Source organism: Exophiala spinifera (genome assembly GCF_000836115.1).
Source record: "Exophiala spinifera strain CBS 89968 unplaced genomic scaffold supercont1.6, whole genome shotgun sequence".
NCBI classification, from domain to species: Eukaryota; Fungi; Ascomycota; class Eurotiomycetes; order Chaetothyriales; family Herpotrichiellaceae; genus Exophiala; species Exophiala spinifera.
In genome coordinates, this window is record NW_015622518.1 from 100,762 (window position 1) to 115,516 (window position 14,755).

General features: G+C 43.6%; 5 protein-coding genes and 1 non-coding gene across 6 annotated transcripts; 2 read left to right on the top strand and 4 right to left on the bottom strand.

The window, feature by feature from the left end:
* Positions 1–307: 307 nt before the first annotated feature.
* Positions 308–1,537, bottom strand: PV08_07947 (uncharacterized protein; the record flags this gene model as incomplete). The annotated part of the gene is made up of 1 exon (XM_016382274.1): positions 308–1,537. The coding sequence occupies one exon, from the start codon at positions 1,535–1,537 to the stop codon at positions 308–310; it is 1,230 nt and encodes a 409-aa protein (XP_016232977.1).
* Positions 1,538–2,771: 1,234 nt separating this feature from the next.
* On the top strand, positions 2,772–4,139 carry PV08_07948 (uncharacterized protein; the record flags this gene model as incomplete). The annotated part of the gene is made up of 4 exons (XM_016382275.1): positions 2,772–2,996; positions 3,051–3,194; positions 3,246–3,307; positions 3,356–4,139. The coding sequence occupies 4 exons, from the start codon at positions 2,772–2,774 to the stop codon at positions 4,137–4,139; spliced, it is 1,215 nt and encodes a 404-aa protein (XP_016232978.1).
* Positions 4,140–6,321: 2,182 nt separating this feature from the next.
* PV08_07949 (uncharacterized protein) lies at positions 6,322–7,277 on the bottom strand (the record flags this gene model as incomplete). Its single annotated transcript, XM_016382276.1, has 3 exons — positions 6,322–6,509; positions 6,573–6,904; positions 6,997–7,277. 3 exons carry the CDS (start codon positions 7,275–7,277, stop codon positions 6,322–6,324), a joined length of 801 nt encoding a protein of 266 aa, XP_016232979.1.
* Positions 7,278–8,576: 1,299 nt separating this feature from the next.
* Positions 8,577–9,955, bottom strand: PV08_07950 (uncharacterized protein; the record flags this gene model as incomplete). The annotated part of the gene is made up of 3 exons (XM_016382277.1): positions 8,577–8,747; positions 8,809–9,611; positions 9,667–9,955. The coding sequence occupies 3 exons, from the start codon at positions 9,953–9,955 to the stop codon at positions 8,577–8,579; spliced, it is 1,263 nt and encodes a 420-aa protein (XP_016232980.1).
* A 334-nt stretch (positions 9,956–10,289) lies between these two features.
* On the bottom strand, positions 10,290–10,359 carry PV08_07951. Its single transcript has one exon. It is a non-coding gene; the product is annotated as a tRNA-Val (tRNA).
* A 1,101-nt stretch (positions 10,360–11,460) lies between these two features.
* PV08_07952 (uncharacterized protein) lies at positions 11,461–11,802 on the top strand (the record flags this gene model as incomplete). Its single annotated transcript, XM_016382278.1, has 1 exon — positions 11,461–11,802. The coding sequence occupies one exon, from the start codon at positions 11,461–11,463 to the stop codon at positions 11,800–11,802; it is 342 nt and encodes a 113-aa protein (XP_016232981.1).
* Positions 11,803–14,755: the final 2,953 nt, after the last annotated feature.

Genomic DNA, 14,755 nt, shown 5'->3' on the forward strand with positions numbered 1-14,755 from the left:
CTATTATAACCCTTCTATCAACAGGTAGAGTGATAGCGTAGAAGAAGTCGAAGTATTTCTATTTAGGTGTTACTCCTTCTATAAACTTTCAAGTGTAAGAAGAGACGATCTCCTTATACGAAAGATTTACGTGAAAAGTGCGAAGCTTCTAAGTCTAGGTCCGACAACAAGATCCCTGGACAGCAACTCTACTAGCCTCCTACACTGAATTATTGCCCTTGGTCAACACAGCTTTTAACTTGATACTGAATTCTGATATATACACCACTCTATTAATCAGGAGTATTATACTCCCCAAAATTTATAGTCACCAATATTGAGCATAGGTAGACTTGCCGTCTAAAACCTTCACAAACTCGGCGGCGATAATTCGACTTGTTTGTTCAGATGGGTGAAGGTTATTGCGCCACATAAAACTGTCTGGGTTTTGAGCACCATATTCTGTCTCGATAGAGAAACCTGTCACATTTGGCGCTGCAGAGCCATTAAGATAGAGCCCTGGGTTATAATATAGGTGGGTCAATAGAGAATTGACGTCAAAAAGAGCAACCCTGGCCCCTGGATACCTCATAGACACAGTGAATTCGTATAGCGTCTGGTATCTGAAGATATTGTTGATAGCCTCGGTCATGGATAGCTCCCGACCCGCCATCCAAGAGTCCTTTATTCTCTCTCCGCCACTCGACGTCGTGTTCGCATGGGCTGGAGCTAATTGTAGAGGCGCCGTATTCATCAGAACAAAAGTTCTTGCCCCAGCGGCATACAATGCATCAAAAGACCTAAAATTGCATTCTGTAAAGTCAAGTAGCGTTTTTCCATACACCTGATCATCTGAGAGGTACGCGAACATTCCAAGGTCGTTAACACCGATCCAGAGTGCGAATACAGCATTAGACGGCGTAATTGGTGGTTGAAAGAAAGGCTCTGTGGTGTCGAGCCTTGTGGCGTTCATATCATGAATGAAAGATGGTACTCCTCCTTCCAACACTGATACCCCTTTTGGGCCTCTCGCAATGAGTTCATCCGAACACCATGAGCCACCGAAAGCGTAATTGTATAGGGTGATTTGGGGTTTCCACTGCATAGGGTCTGATGAACCAGCATACTGAACAACATAACGAGCCCAAACTCTGCCGCCAACAATTGTTCGAAGATTCTCTCCCAAAAGAGTGCCTGGTTCAGGTAATGTGGAGTTGTGGGCGTAGAAATACTCGTATCTGCTCTCGCCTGTCCAACTGTCCCCAAAGGTGATGAATGACCTGAAGTTCTTTATGTTCCAACGACGCTCTTCGAAAAGCTTTATTTGGCGTACCATGAGAACTGCGAACACACTAGCGACGAGGAATAAGCTGGTTACCACCAAAGCGATCCAGGTGCGTCGGCTTGACCGCGGATGTCTGTATAAGAACCCCTCTGGCGATTTGTCGGACATCAATAGAAGAGGTTGATCGGCTGACTTTTCTGAGGAATGCGCATATCCCATCTCAAATCCACGCTCACATAATCGTGAAGCACGGTCTTCACGGTCCTCAGCCATAGAGACTAGTGTTGCGCAGAGGATCGACACGAGACACGCGTGGGCTTGAGAGGAGAAAACATAAAGGAAGACCTGCGCACAATGGACACTCGGAGTTTCTATAACCCCAAAGTCGGCAGAGTTATGCGGCCGGCCTGTTGTCAGTGCAAGAGTCGGATTTCCCCTTCCTTGGGGCCTTGCCGCTCGCGAGGAGATTTAAGCAAGAACCCAATAGGCAGAACTCCCAATTGTGATCTCCCCACAGAACATTAGGTGTCTTTTAGAGGCGAACTATACTGCCGGCGATAAGAACAGATATTTCTTAGACGAGCTTTTAGTCAAATTTCCAACAAGGTTGACCGCGACTGCTCTAGAAGAGCAAAGTCCACCTTGGGGACACGTTCTCGACCCTAGAATATTTCTCACCTGGCCCATGCACCCTGCGCGCACGGACACGTTGAGGCCGATCGGAGTGCGCCACTACACCGTGCGCCTGTGCTTCGCATCTAGCCTCTGCCACGCGGCCAACGCCGCCAGATTCTGAGGCAGAGAGGCTAGGCCTGGCGAACAGAGCAATAATTTTCGTATCCCTACTCTATCCACACACTCTCTTCGCAGAGGGCGAATACAGATTTCCCTAGACTTTTGAAGCTATTGGCTTCCAGAATCCGTCTCATGTTTAGGTTTCGGACGTCACAGATTGCATGAAGCGATGCCTGGTCGTGCTAGTCCGGAGATAAGATATAGCACAAGAACACGGAAAGTGCACCCCTTCCGGAGTCTCTTCTCCTGGACTCAGGATCTAGAGATCCGGAGATTTTAAACTTTTGCTGCCTCCATCAAGGACATTCAAAGACCTGGACTAGTCTGTTTTCAGTCCTACCGGGGTCCCATTGCGTCCTCGATACCTAGGGACATCAGCCAAAATATTCCTCATTCTAAGACAGTGGCTTGTCCTGGATCTTTCTTTCCAACAACCCGCATCAAGCACTGTGCCACATCACTTTCTAATCGCTCCTAACTGCTTATTAACGCGGTAGTTTCTTTATTCTGGGTCCTGTGGTGGTTGTTTTCCGCAAGCCCCTTCACAGGCTCGGATACAGATACATCCCTCCCTACTCAGGCTTCCGTTTGAGTCAAGGACGACATCTTCCTACCGGTACAGAGGCAAGGACAGGAGTTGCTTGTTTTTCTACTTCTGCAAATATCGTTTAATTCGCTTCTCTGCTATAAATTCCGAACAACGCACTGCAACATGGGCTCGAGTTCGCAGACAAACCCAGCATGGTCAACTAGCAGAGCATCCAGAAAGTATCTTTTGTCCTGCATGGTAGCAGTGATCACTTTGACACTCTCATTCGCGGCCTTGTATGCCTCATCCAGCTCAGACGACTTCACACACTTAAAATCGAGTCGGGCGAGCCTAGACAGATTTGTCCGCAGAGACAATCTTGGCGACGTTTATAACAGCACACTCGGTGTGAGTATTTCCGTTACCTTTTCGGTTTACAGATAATTAACCCGACACCATCAGTTTCAGAAAATCTTCGCAATTAATCTGCCAGAGCGATCTGACAAGGCCGATACAATGTTACTTCAAGCCAGTCTGACCAATTTCACCCTGGATTTCGTTGATGGAATCCGCGGGGAGAATGTCAGTCCTAAGGCGCTACCTCTTGTAAGTTACAAGGTTCATTGAAGCGAAAGCATGAGTGGCTAAGTATTTCAGACAATGAACCAAGGAAATGGCAGTATCGGCTGCTGGAGGGCTCATCTGAATGTTTGGAAGAGGTAGGCAGCCTTGCACCTTTTTTCCACTCACAATTAACTTTGTTCTAGAATGATCCAGGAAAACATTGAAACTGCATTGGTTTTTGAGGACGACTCGGACTGGGATATAGGCATCAAGGCTCAATTGCATGAGCTCGCTAAAGGGTCTCGCTTCTTACTTGAGACCGGCTCCCAGACCCCCAGGTCACCATACGGAGATGGCTGGAGCCTCCTGTGGATTGGGCACTGTCACACAGATCCCAACATGACTGACCCAAGACGATGGGTAATTCCTCATGACCCTACTGTACCACTCGCAGGGTATCGCTCGCAATTTGGCGGGCACAACATGACTCGTTGGGCTGAAGGTGACAATCCTGATCCTCAAACACGAGTCGTCTACTTCCAGGATTTTGCCTTTTGCACCTCGGCCTATGCTGTCACCCGCAGTGCCGCCCAGAAGATGCTCTACAAACTTAGCATGATCCCATTTAGCCTCACCGTCGATGGGGGCATGGGAAACATGTGCAAGGGAGACCTGCACGACTTCAGATGTATCGCGCCTTATCCCCGCCTGATCGGAAGGTCCACGCCACCAGGTAGCATGGCTCGATCAAGCGACATTCAAGGTGGCAACGAAAGTGAGGATCCAGTGCTCTGGGAGGCTCTCTCTGAAAACGTAATGTTTTCCGTTCGACAAAATCTTCAGCCTCTGCTCAACGGCGAGTCAGTATTTAAAAGCAACTTTCCAAATCCGTCGGGTGATGAGCTGACCTTGGAGCAAATTACATCGTTTAAGGGCCATATTGAGTATTTGGACCAGCCACCATCATCATTAAAGGGTCGAGAATAAAAAGATCTTCCTTTGGAGTTTGGGCTCAATCGAGATACTTTTCACAATATTGACACGAATAAGGCAGAGTTAGACATCTATATCCACTGATGATTCGAAGACTAAGCATGAGAGGAAGATACTAAACAGCAGCTTTAAACTTACGAAAACTGATTTGTTTTGAGTATGAGGGCTTGTTCATGTCGGCGATTCCTTAGATATAATATCATTATTCTGCACCATTAGACTCGTCACTATATCGCGCACTCAGATTCAGGGCGTCCCGAATTTTATAGATTAGACCTTTGCCACCTAAGATACAATACTAGTTAATTGAGTTCGCAGTAAATCTCGATTAGGTTCTATGTGTGGAGATATTCTCCATTGCTACCAGATCGAAGCTACCCGTGGGAAAGACTTCGATCAAAAGGAGAAGACTAAAGAGTTTGTTAATGAAAGCTCTGAAGAAACTAGAAAAAGCAGATATTCATTAAATATCCTGGTGGATTGCTTGTTCTAGTGTATAGAAATCACTTCAGTCTAGATTGGGATAAAATAGGAATGATTATTAGTATTAGCTTCTCTTGCACCCCAATCTCTAGAAGGAACGGGGAATTATTTTAGAAGCGCCTCGAAGATAGCTTTCTTAGTGAGGCCTTGACAGACATGTGTAAATATCAGCAATCGGTGAATGCCGGCATAATATCGTTAGCCACACTGAAACCGTGCTTAGATAGATGGTACTCTTAAGAGGAGATCAGCTGCTTCGCTGAAAGCCTACTTCAGCCAATCTCGAGATACCGTCTTGACAAACATGTCAAAGGTTCCTAAATACGTCCATCCACTCCACATTTTGACGCTGATGAGGGTTAACCTTGACTCTTCCTGAATTAGTGATAGTGGCTGAGACAGCCATTTACTCTACACAGGAAGGTGATAAAAGCTTATGAGTTTCGAGGTTTCGTAGGCTTACCTCGCCACGGTGCGAGAGATTCAATAGATACAATGTATAGAGCAAACCCTCTATACTTATTCTCCGGTTTCTGTGTCGCGGTATTCTGGTGCCCTCTTAACTTCTAAATATCGACTTCTAATTATCTATCTCAGGACTATATTGTAGTAGGTTGAGATGTGTGAGCCCCTCTCTAGGGAGGCGATCACTATACAGTGGGCTCAGGGCCAAGCAGACGCGAACAACTAGATCAAGAGGCCTAGGCAAATGTTTTTTCTTTCTTTTCATGCATATAGTACAGCCCGAGGATAGCATGTTCACATACAATCAATCAGTCAATCAAGCAATAGTCGAAAACAAGCAAGTAAGATATACGTATAGAGAAGCGTGTATAGTCAACATGCGAGTACATAAGTTGTGTACAGAGTGATGCGAAGAGACAGCAGATTTCGGTCAAGTCTACAGCGTTCCCTACAGATTCTCAGTACGTCGCGCACTCCAACGCATGATTAATTGTGTTCTAGAGCATTCCGAGGAGTGTTTAAAGAGGATAAACAAGTGTTCCAGGGAAAGAAGAAGTGTTCTATAAGTGCATCTCGACCCTCTTCTCATGTTGCCTGATTGATAACAGCCCTGTGCACCTGGTGCTTCCCCCTTTACTCCTGTTATAATATTAATAGCCAATCTTGGTGATATCTATACTTTAGCAAAAACATAGACTAGTTAAGTGTGTTTTGGCCTATACAAGATTTTGGCTACACTGATATCTTTAGTATCATGATTATGGCTAGTCTCGCGCGTTCTTAGACACTCTCTGGATAGTTGTGCTAACACAAGTAGTGGATATAAACCAAGAGTTAAATCAGTCGCTAAAGATCAAGAAGAGCTCTATGCTCTTTCCCAAGTTATCGTTTATAGAGTATTACTCTGAGGATAACAGTAGAGACTAAACTAAATTCTAAACAAATTTAGTGATCGTGACTTAATTAAAAATTGATTGTGGAACTTTTGGATAAGAAACTTATAAGTAGTAATACAGTATAGTGCTAAGAACTGAAAATTTGTGAGCTGACTAAGGGAATATATTGTGATATATTGGCGATTATATTCTCTCGCGAGATATTTCGAAGAAAACTTGAGAGCTTATTAAAAACAGGCTAATTAGCGAGCCATTTTTTTCGGTGTATAGTAACTCAAGCTGCCTAGAAAATATCTAGAAAAATAGTTCTTGATACTGATCTCTTTGTATAGCTAAAAAGCTGTATAGCCTCCATCTATAGGCAGGCCTATACCCGTCACCCAACTACTATCTTCTGAGACCAAGAACAAGGCAGCTTTGGCAATGTCTTCTGGTCTTCCCAGTCCTCGAAAAGGGTGGAGAGCTTCAACTTGAGCCTTCTTTTGTCTCTCAAGCCCAGCTATGAAGGCTGTATCTGTGTCTGTGCTATATTAGTTTCTGGCCGTGACAGAGACCATGGGTACTAAAGAAGAAAACTACTCACATCCAGGACACAGAGCGTTCACATGGATTCGGTGCGGCGCACAGTCCCAGGCCGATACTTTGGTCAATCCGATCACAGCATGCTTAGATGCAACATAGCCAGCGACACCGGGTGACCCGACTAGGCCGAAAATACTTGCAGTATTCAATATCCAGCCTCTGTCGCCGCACGGGAGAGGGTCTTGTTTGATCATCTGGGCAGAAGCATACTTGCATCCAAGAAATACTCCCATCACATTGATATTCAAGTCCATCTTAAAGGTGGTTTGGTCGAAGCTCCAGATTGGTTGGGGATCTTTGGCTTCACTCGCAATCCCGGCGTTATTGACCATTCTTACCGATGGAATGTGTCAGCTAGGCTTTCATGAAAAGTTTGTGCAAGGTCGAACCCCGTTGCGAAGTAGAAACCGCGATTAGTGACCTACATATCTAGTCTGTCGAACTTGTCGACAGCATATTTCACCAACCTCTCTTGTTCTTCGCCCTTGGTGACATCGACCTTAAAGAACTCAGTAAGGCCACCTTCTTTGGTGATCAGATCGTGCGTCGTAATGGTCAGCTCGGAGGCAATCTCTGCCCGGGCTTTCTCGGCAATATCTGCACAAATCACTCTGGCGCCATTTCGAGCAAACTCTAGCGAAATAGCACGGCCTATTCCGCTAGACGAGCCGGTCACTATGGCTATCTTGCCGTCAAGTCGTCCCATGGTCAACAATGCTTTCAGTAAACAATGAGAATACAATTCTATCCCTTTGTCGAGAGCGATTATCCAAAGTTATGGCAATTGCGGGGATCGATCATTATTATTGAACAATGTAAGCTGGGGTCAGCACTCTCAATTCAGCCGAGGGAATGAAATTAACATAATTAGGCTACGCAATCCCCACAAAATGAGCCGAAGCGATTGTCTGGGGCAAGTATTTTCTGGGGAAAAGTGATTTCTAGGGCAAGTCTGCCGAGGTATATCGGTTAGTGATAGTAAGACCTCGGTTCCCAACCGTCGCCCTTCTTATATTCAACAATTATAAAGGCGATTTGGTTCGTTGATAGAGACTACTTATACTACCTCTCACATAGAGAACAGTCTTCTCAAGTGAACGCTTTTCGATCTCGGCAAACTTAGTGGACATCAAAATGGCGGAAGGAGGCTGCTTGTGCGGAAACATTCGGTACAGTTATACGGGAGAGCCCGTGGTTCAGGTAAGTCTTGGCCGAACTTTAGTAGCTGTTTTCAAACACGGCCTTGACAGCATCAGAGTTCTGATGGACGAGATAGGCTCTTTGCCATTGCGGCGATTGCCGCAAGATTAGCGGCAGCGCGTTCAGCACCAATATCTTGGTTCCTGAGCAAAATCTCAATCTCGTCAAGGGCACGCCAAAAGTGTATGAGAAATTAGCTGACAGCGGGAATAAGATAGTCAGTTATCTGTGTGGTGATTGCGGGAGCACTTGCTATCGACAGGGCGAATCATTCCCTGGTTTCACCATTATCAAGTCTGGGACTTTGGATGACTTTTATATCCATCCTACTCTTGAAGGATATGCAGACGCAAGACCTAGCTGGCTGAGCTGCGTGGATGGTACGAAGCAAATACCTGCTCCTAAGTATAAAGATTGTTCCAGCTCATAACCGCGATCGTGATGGATACTGAATAGATTGTCGCAAAAGTTTTGAGTATTACATGTATATTGTTGACTACACATAGTTCATCATGTTCGAGATGATGTCTACCTGCCAGAAGTCTGTTACCATTAGTCTGGAACCGACCTACTAGCACACGCCTCAAAGCGAGGAACCTATTGCCTTGATTGACGTACATGGAGAACTTCAGAATGATCCCAGAGCCCTCCATCTCGTGATGGTCAATACTAGAGTCATCTGTTAGCTGCGGAAGCTAGGTTGCCCTTGATAGTTGGCTAAGATCACGCTCCCACAGTTTCAGCCGCATCAACAGACCGCTGGTATAGAATTTTCATATAAGTGACCTTCGCTCTTCGTCACTATTCAGTAGGCGTAGAATAAAGTTGTCTCGTCCGAACTCTGCCGGATCTTCTTGTTAGTCCTGATGAGCCACATCTTCATGACCCAAGCACCAGCAGCAGTGGCGACTGAAAAAGCAGCGGAACTTGACATTGCAATAGTGTAGCGCGGGGCATCAGTCTTTGGCCAGAGGTACTAAGAACCACCATTAGCATCCTGTTTTCGAATTTTCATATCCTGTTGGGTGCACACTTACAGGAGTCCAGATGAAGGAAACGCAAGCTATTGTGTTTACAATGGCAAGGGAACTTGCTTTCTTCTCCTTGGTTTGTCCGCAAGTGGCTCCGACCCAGCCAAGAATGATCGAGTTGACGGCGTAGGTGCCAATAGAGAAGACGATCATCGCAAAGTATCTTGCTCCGGTATTGAGAGTGGCGCAGCCCACGACGAAACCAAGACATGCAACTGCCTTGGCGGTTGTGATGTGCCATGTACGTTCGTTAAACCGTCCAGAGGAATAAGACCAGTACACGGAGATAAACCCTGCGATGAGATAAGGTGGGCAAGTGAGAACGAGGGTGATGGTGCGGTTGAATCCCAAGGACTGAACGGCAGTGGGGAAGAAGTTTTTGAAACCATTGGCAGCAAGATGCATATGTTGCATAAAGGCGAAGAGCCAGAGTTTGGGATCCTTTGCAGCTTCGAGGAGACCCTGTACGGTAGAGGTTGCGGCCTTGTTACCCACTGTATCTTTCTCAATTCGTGCATGAGCTAGTCGACGCTCTTCCTCAGACAGCCATCTGGTTTGGAGTGGGTGATCTGGAAGAGTGAAGGCGGCACCTAGAGCAACGATGAAAGTCGCGATTCCTTGGATAATGAAAAGCCATCTCCAGCCAGCGAGGCCTGCGAAGCCGTCCATCTCAAAGATCCCTAGCGCAATCAGACCCGCAAAGGCGGTCGCCAGAATGTTGCCTGTGTAGAGAACTGAGATTCGGGTTGCGATCTCTTTCCGAGTATAGAAGCAAGATAGCAGGAAGAGAGCTCCAGGATAGTAAGGCGCTGGCATCATGTTAAAGACCCTACTTTCGAAGTCTAGTAGAGTGGATGTGCTTACCTTCTGTGATTCCGAGAAAGAATCGAGTGAGCAAGAGTCCGGTGAAGTTCTTGGAGATCGCGGTCAGAGTCGATACCACGGCCCATAGAGCCATACAGCCAGACATGTAATAGGATGGCTTGACTCGAGTCAACAACATGTTGGAAGGAACCTGGCCAAGAATGTAGCCAACAAAGAGTATCGATACGCATGTCTGATATTGTGTGGAGGTCAAGTTGAGGTCCTCCTCCAGATCGTTCAGGCGAGCCAGGGCAATGGCATTGCGGTCCAAATAATTCAACCAGTACATGAGCCAGAGAGTGGGTCAAGACATAGTTGAGTTTATTTGAGGTGGTTTTAGTGTAAACAGTTATTCGCGGGTCATCGAATTAAATAACATACTTCACTACTGGTTTCAGAAACGGTCTAATGATTTCAATTTGTGCATTGCCGCCTTAGTCATGAGGTGGAGTGCTTACACTTTCATGTTATTATTAACTCTAGTTTTAATACCTCTTTTTGATATATTTTTAATTTTTTCATATTCTTCTTATAATTTTAGATCTTCAGTAGAGGTACGTTTATTTAAAACACGTATATTTTTAAAAACATTAGAATCAAACAAAAACACAACAAATTAAAGTTGAAAAAAGTGATTTGAACACTTGACCATTCGCGTGTAAAACGACTGCTCTACCGCTGAGCTACTTTCTCTGAAAGTTTGTTTTTTATTTATCATATTATTTAATTTTTCTCTATTTATTAATTGTTTTTTGTTATTAAAATTTTAAAAACATTAGAATCAAACAAAAACACAACAAATTAAAGTAGAAAAAAAAAGCATAAAAACTTAAAACGAACTATAAACTTAAAGTTTATATTTTAGATAATAAAACTTTATTATTTAAGAGCATTTACAACCCAAAAATTATTAATTTTAAAAAGAATGCAATACATAAGTCAAAGTCCTTTAGACCAATTCACAATAAGAAACTTCTCTTTAACTAACATAGGTTTATATTTAATTATAACAACAATTATAATATTTATGCTATATATTTTAGCAACAAATTATAATATAGTAACACCAAATAATTGATCTATATCAATAGAATCTATCTTGATGTAAAAATATATTCTGATTTTGTATATAATAATCATCTTTATCTAAACAATTATTATATTTTAAAACTTTGTCATGATTCAAAACATTAGAAACAACAAAAATTGTCTTATAAATAATAATAATTCTAGTATCAAAAATGTAATTCAGAATATTGAAAATAATGATCAAGTGATTGCTAATAATAATCATATATCTGTCGAAAATCTAACTCAAAACATGATAACATGTTACGAATCGGCCTGCGAGCAGGCCGCATACAAAGCTATGACAACAGCCAGGACAAGAGAGAAAGCTATACCGGGAAATCACATGTAAAGAACCACAGCACGGATCACGTGATACGCTTAGCCGGCTCAGCCCTGGGGACGCTAAGCACCGCTAAGCACCACTCGAGAATACTTAGACGTGCTCAGTGTGCTTGGTCTAAGTATCACTAAGCGGAACTGAGTAGTGATGGATATATATACATGGTCGTTCTATAGCTTTACTATGTAGTCAACTTCATTCATGATTATATCCATATATTTTAGACTATAATCACTTCGCTCTAGTACTCACTCAAGTACTTCGTTCTTAGCGACCTCGCCTTCTATACTTCCCACTTATTAAGGAACGATATGTGTAGTGACACCCCGGGTGGAGCGAAATATAACACTTTAACTACCACTTAATTAGAAGTATTCGACACGATGTCCAGCTCCAAAGCTCCTATCCGCTCATTATCCCCTATTGGGTCGGTTCGGTCCGCCGCGCCGGGCGCACCCACACCAGGACCCACCTCCACTGTCATCTCTAGCTATGGCAACTATAGCAATCACGGCAAGGACAATACCAAGGTTGACGTGTTCTATGGATCTCGTGAAAAGTTGAGACTGTTCGTCACTCAACTTATCGCGACTTTCAAATTGAATCGCACTAGGTATGTCACCCATGAAGACAAGGTCTTATTCGCGGGACTTTATATAAGGGGATCAGCCTTCTATTGGTTTGAACCTATCATGATGGACTACATGACGTCCCCCAAAGGATAAAAGGACCCGGAAACCATTGCCATTTTCTCCAACTTCGCGACATTCATGGAACGACTCAAGCAAATGTTTAGAACTCTAGGGGAGGAACAGGCCGCGGCCCAACAAATCTACCAACTCAAGCAGAAGGGGTTAGCTGCGCAGTACTATGCCTTGTTTAAGAGGCTTTAGACTAAACTGGACTGGGACGACAATGTACTTGTCGCTGCCTTCTACACTGGCTTAAAGGACAATATCAAAAAGGAGTTGGGACCGGAGAGGCTTGACACATATCAGGGGTTAGTTAATAAAGTCATCGAAATTGATAACTGGCTATACGAGTTAGGATTGGAGAAGAAAGAATATCATGAAAAGACAGGTGGCATGTACTACAAGGGCAAGCGCACTAACTACCAGTCTTATAGTGATCCGATGGATCTTGATATTGTTGAACGAGGCCGGTCCTTATAACCGAAAGGCAAGTTCCAACGCAAGGGGCTATTTAACAAGGAGCGAGAACGACGCAAGAAAGAAAACCTGTGCTATAACTGTGGAAATCCAGGACATAGGGCTAATGAGTGTGGTATAAAGCCCATAGAACTGTATATAATTGAAGCTGGTATTGGAGAAGAAAAGGCCGACACTTTAATTGAGAAAGAACTCGAGCGCCTAAGACTTGAGAGTAAAGAATAGATTCGGGGATTGAGGAGCCTAGAATCTAAAAGACAACAAATGATGAAGGTATATCTGGATGGCCTTAAGAAAGACAACTCAGAACAGACTAATCGCGTCGAGAGAGCATAGAAGAAGAATTCCGAAGGAACCTAGACGAAGGGAGCGACTTCAGTATCACTGTTAATAATCAATGGTGAAGAGGTTATCGATATCGTAGGAATCTATTCTGGCTGAGGTTAACAGAATAAAATAGCCACGGCACGAAAGACCGATAAAGAGCGGCCAAAACACGCGAACTTATTATGGACAGCCTGCCACGATGATAACTGCTCTATTCACTACTCTAACAAGCAGGGTACAGAATAGTTCCCTCATGAAAAGAAGTGCAAGAATCGTTAAAGCAAAAAATCCAAGAGAAAGGAAGTCGACTGAGAAGAGCCTGAAATAGTGGCCATGGTAGAAGCGAGATTATCATTATACGAAATAATTAGCGTCGGATACAGGTTTGCACGGATCAGGACTCGTTATTAGGAACATGACATTAACGGGGCCGTGTTTAGCCCACACATTAATGTTAAGCAAGACTGGATATCACTAAGGCTGAAAAGGTGCTTCTGGTAATGCAGTTTTGAAGAACTCTATATCCACCTGGCAGAAGGAGAACAATACCAGTTCCCGTTTAAACTGCTATGGGAATGGACCCTAAGCCAGATAAACTAAGAAGTCGCAAGCACCTATAACCTTATAAGCAGAGCGGAAACGCTGATGATAGTACAAACACATTATTAGACCAGAAGAGAGGACAGGACCTTCTTGAGCCTATATCGGGGAAAACAGCTAACAAAGCATGTCCTCATCATGCGTATCTATCAAGAACCTAACTACATCAAGGGGTTCCGTCTATATACACACGATATATAGGGAATGCCTATAATCCATTATTTTCCATTCGATAACAACTCCAATAAGGAAAACAATAAACCTAGCGACCAAGAAGAAGACAAAACATTCGTCTAGATGGAGTCTAACATCTAGAGAACAGCTACACCAATAATAGGGACACGATACAAAGAAAAATATAGAATAATTGCCAATTATAATAATGTGGCAGTACTCATAACAAAGTACTGAAAGAACATATTATGCACCCAAGTATATAGAAGGGGTTGCGCCACGAAACACAAAAGATTTGATCCTAAAGGAAGTTCGAGGAACAAGGAAGATTTAGTACCTATGACAAAATATGAAGAAATATATAAAGGATCCACTCACACACACGATATACTAGGGGAGGACCATTACGATTTTATATTCGGCGAAGAACTGAACTCAAGCGACTCTAAGCCTAAGTGTAATATCGTGTTGTTCCATGGGTACTATCACGCGGTTATCAAGACGCCGAACTAAATCTACTATAAGGAAGGAGTACTCGAGATGTGTATAGTCAACAATGGGCTTAAGCTAAACTATGCTTAGAAGTAGAAGAAAAGGAGGTTGATATCTATATAGCGATGCTTTAGGTGTCTAGGCCTAGCTCTTTATACACATTAAACTGATATCGGAGAACCCTACTTCTTCTCATTCAAAGAACATAATGATCTAACCCCAAAAGAGATCGACCAAGACATGACGAGACACTATATTGAAGAAGAAAGAACGAGAGACATTATGGTTATAAGAATATATCATTAAGTCTAAACAGTAAAAGGGGTCCAGAGATACAGCCTCTACACTAACCTAAATGCCCACTAGGTTTCTATAACCTTATGCTTATGTCACGATAAGTGGTGTCTATACAAGGGAGAATACACACACAATATGATTAAGAGCGAAACACACTACCTACTATATAAGTCGAAAGATCTCATGGTAATTGGTACCCCTGAAGAATCCAATAAGAATAACTCGTTCAAGTTTATCGTTATCAAGACAACTAAAATACACCTCTGGTTCTTAACCCCGTTTTGAAGACCAGTAAAATATGAGCAGACAAACTGCCTAAACAGAGTATCACATTACCACCCGAAGTTTGACCCCGAAATAAGCGAAAAGAATAAAGTCCTTATATTAGCCAAAAAGTAGTGTACTAACACGACATACATCCATGCACCCAGGATACACGCATATCTCACGACAAAGAATGTGATCGAACCACCGATCGAGGTGCTTCTACATGTTTTCGGAAGCAGGGATATAACCATGAACAACATGTCAAAAAACTAGGCGGAGAATCTATCATGAGGCGGAAGGTCCCGCGCAACAGAAAAAAGCCTCGGAAACGCCATATCAATATAGTACAGAC